At 47.6% G+C, this 3,675-nt stretch overlaps 1 protein-coding gene across 1 annotated transcript in view; it reads right to left on the bottom strand.

Moving 5' to 3' along the window:
* The window catches only part of LCMT2 (leucine carboxyl methyltransferase 2), a 17,799-nt gene extending 15,601 nt beyond the window's left edge, over positions 1-2,198 (bottom strand). The window contains exons 1-2 of the mRNA XM_010728373.3: positions 1,711-2,198; positions 1,225-1,405 (exon numbers count right to left, since the gene is read on the bottom strand). Of these exons, the coding sequence (XP_010726675.1) occupies positions 1,225-1,354 (130 nt within the window). The 5' untranslated portion in view covers positions 1,355-1,405; positions 1,711-2,198. The remainder of the gene's footprint in view (positions 1-1,224; positions 1,406-1,710) is intronic.
* Between the last annotated feature and the right edge of the window lie 1,477 nt (positions 2,199-3,675).

A 3,675-nucleotide genomic window follows, 5' to 3' on the forward strand; every position in this document is an offset into this window, starting at 1 on the left:
CAGAACGTGAGGATGACAGAGCGCTGGAGCAGGCTGCCCAGGGAGGCTGTGGCTTCTCCTGGTCTGGAGATATTCCAGAGCCGCATGGACGCCCACCTGTGCAGCCTGCTGTAGGCAGCCCGTTCTGCAGGGGGGTTGGACTCGATGAGCTCCAGAGGTCCCTTCCAGCCCCCATAATTCTGTGATTCTGTGATTATAATCAAAATGTAGTGGCTTGAATATGTCCCTATTGTATTTCATCCCACATTTCACAGATTTCTTGTACTTACACATTTCCTGTGCTTTGTCAAAACCCTAATTCCATCTATCATGTTGCAACTATCTCTATTTTCTACTGCATTATGACATTTCCACCTTCCACAGCCTATCAACTAGAACATTAATGTAAATCTTGAAGGAGTCAGATGCCATCTAGTGAACCCCATACCTTACATCCCTCCATTTTGCAAATGAACTGCCACCTCATACTTAGTTGGCAAAACCAGCCCTTCAGCTGTGCTTATATTCTACAGTATTTTCACAAGACTCAATTTTTCCTCTTTCTGGAGATTTAAAAGAAGTCAAATGACTAATGCTGCAGTTGCAGTCAGGATGCTTAAGAATAATAGCTTCTCCCCTATCCACAAAGACCATAAATCACAGAATCGTTTAGGTGGAAAGGTGACTTCAAAGGTTACCTGTAACAGGTTGCTCAAGGCTTTGTACAGTCAAGCTCTACTGTCTCCAAAAAGAGTCTGGCTCCGTCTTCACTATGATTTTCCATTGGGTAGTTAAAAACTGCAGTAAGACCATCCCCCACCACTCATCCTTCTCTTGAGGTTGAGGAAAGCCAGTTCTCTCAGCTTTACCACCTACATTACGTGCTTGAGCCCTTTCTCATTCTCCCGACCCATCACAGTGCGTGCTGCTGTTTGCCACTGTCTTTGTACTGGTAAGTCCAAAGTTAGACACAATACTTAAAAAGTTGCCACAAAAAGAAACTGAGCTTTGTTTGATATAACCTGCTCCTCAAAAACTTCCTAGCAGTTATGCATCTTGTGTCTCCCAATGCTTACAAATGGTTCCGATTTTTTTCAGAAAATAAACATGTACTTCATACGTGTAGTTACTACATACATGTACTTCCTAGTTCCTCTAACACACCTCAGTTTTTAAAGGCTGAAGCTTTTTTTTTTTTCTTCTTCCATTCATGTAATATCCAGAGCATTTTCCACAATTCCATACCTAACCCTTCTGCTCCAGTATCTTCCACCAGTGCTGACAACTCTTCCGTCCTCTTGACCAGAGTAGCTTTTTGGCACGCCACACTTGGGAAATCCACCTCATATATCACAGTGTGATGTAGAAGATCCATGTCTTTCAAACGGAAGTACAAGGAGTCAAAGCCAGCACCTAGAGACAGGATCTGCAGAGAAATTGGCAGAAAAGAAGTTATACTCTAGCAGCATCCTGAGCATCTTCCTGGGAAGGAAGAACACTGAAGTTCAGGTACACAATCTGCAGAATAACAAAATCAGATAATCTCCCAAAAGAGGTTGAAAAACTTGTGCAAATATTAGATAGATATTTCTGTCAGTGACAAATGCAGAACCAGTACTGCCAATTAGATCCTCTGCACTATTCTGGGAGAAGACCACCGCAGGTGCTAAAAAACGTTTCATATACAAATACAGCAGAAGCTGTCAGCACAGCCAGACAAAGGAAGCGTACCTGTCTCTTAGGATGACTTTTGGTCTTCAGCAGGAAATCTTGAACACAGTGATCTACAGCACGGGCACGGACATAATAACCTCTGTAGAATGAAATTCAATTGGATCTGCTGTCCAGTAACCCTATTTCTCCAAGAATTACACTGTCTATTCCAAAAAAAAAAAACAAAAACACAACAAACCTTTTCTCTCTCAGCTTCCACCCAATAATCATATTTACATACCTGCACTTAGAGATATCTGGTGATTTTGTCATATCTAGGCCCTGTATTTAGTGTCTAACCACCAAGACTACAGATAACTGAGAGAAAACATGTAAATATCCTAACTGTACCAGTCTACAAACATAAATATTCAGTGGATGAAAAAGGATGAGTCCAGACAGTCAGAATGCTTCCTGCAATGCAGCTGGCCAACATCTCGGCCTGGGTGAACCTAATGAGGTTCAACACAGCAAAGTGCAAGGTTTGGCACTTGGGCCAGAGGAATCCCAGGCATCCATAGAGACTGGAAGGAGCGGTCCTTGAGAGCAGCCCTGCAGAGAAGGACCTGGGGGACCTGATGGATGAAAAACTGAAGCCAGCAATGTGCTCCTGCAGCTTGGAAAGCCAATGGGATCCTGGGCTCCATCAGAAGAGGGATGGCCAGAAGGAAACGGGAGGTGATTGTCCCTCTCTACTCTCCATCTGCAGTGCTGTGTCCAGGTCTGGGGTCCACAACACAAGACAGGCAGGGAGCTGTTGGAGAGGGTTCAGAGGAGCCACAAAGATGAGCAGAGGCTGCAGCACCTCCCTACAAAGACAGGCTGAGGGAGCTGGGCTTGTTCAGCATGGAGAAGAGAAGCTGCGGGGTGACCTCAGTGCAGCCTGCAGGACCTAAAGGGAGCCTGCAGACAGGAGGGGAGTCAGCTCTTGGAAAGGGGAGATAACAGCGGACAGGGGAATGGTTGGAAGTTGAGGGAGGGCAGATTTCAGTTGGCTGTCAGCGGGAAGTTGTTTGCTGTGAGAGTGGGGAGGTGCTGGAACAGCTGCCCAGAGAGGCTGTGGATCCCCGTCCATCCCTGGAGGTGTTCAAGGCCAGGTTGGATGGGGCCCTGGGCAGCCTGGGCTGCTGTGAAATGTGGAGGTTGGAGGCCCTGCCTATGGCGCAGGGTTGGAGCTTCGTGATCCTTGAGATCCTTTCAACCCGGGTCACTCTGTGATTCTGTGATCTCACTTCCTGCTCCACGTCAGGTGGTGTGACAATATGAAATTAACTCCTTTATACACAAGGTGATGTGCTCAAACAGCGGTCATTGGGCATAACAAAATGAATGCTGCACGTGCAACAGCATTAACAGGGAGCAAAAATGAAAATGAAATTGAAAGGAGTTTCATTCTTTGTGTTGGTTCTCTTTTTTCCGTCTGATGAAAACCAAGAAAATTGAATTCCTGGAAAGCATTCAGCATCCACCTGGCCTGGCTGGGGCCGCTGCCTCCTTTTCCTCGGTGCTCCCTCTTACTCAGTTTCATGGCGTTCCCAACAGCCGATCCTCCCCTGTCAGCTCCTCCAGCAGGCACTCATTATCCCCACCCCCAGTCCTCACAGAAACGTTTTAGAAGAAACCCAAGGATTTGGGAAGGCAGCATTAATAACGGCAACACGTCGCTCCTAGCACGAATTTAGTTTGGCACGCTGACGCCACGTGAACAGACACCCCAACACAGGACGCACTTTCAGATGTGGTCAGCAGCGTTTGTCCTCACAGGCCTGCAAGCTCCTGGCTTTTATTTATTTTACCTAAAAGAAACGCCACTGGCAATTCGCAGTCACTGTCCTAACGACCAGCCCCGCAGTAACCAAGGCTCACCGCGTTTCAGCGCCCAGCAGAGCCGCGCACACCGCAGCGCGGACCGCCAGGCGCCGCGAGCCGCCCCGCGCCTTCCTACCGGTGGATGAGCGCAGTTCTCCTCCGCGGCCGGCCCGC

This window comes from Meleagris gallopavo, unplaced genomic scaffold (assembly GCF_000146605.3).
Source record: "Meleagris gallopavo isolate NT-WF06-2002-E0010 breed Aviagen turkey brand Nicholas breeding stock unplaced genomic scaffold, Turkey_5.1 ChrUn_random_7180001957478, whole genome shotgun sequence".
Lineage (NCBI taxonomy): Eukaryota > Metazoa > Chordata > Aves > Galliformes > Phasianidae > Meleagris > Meleagris gallopavo.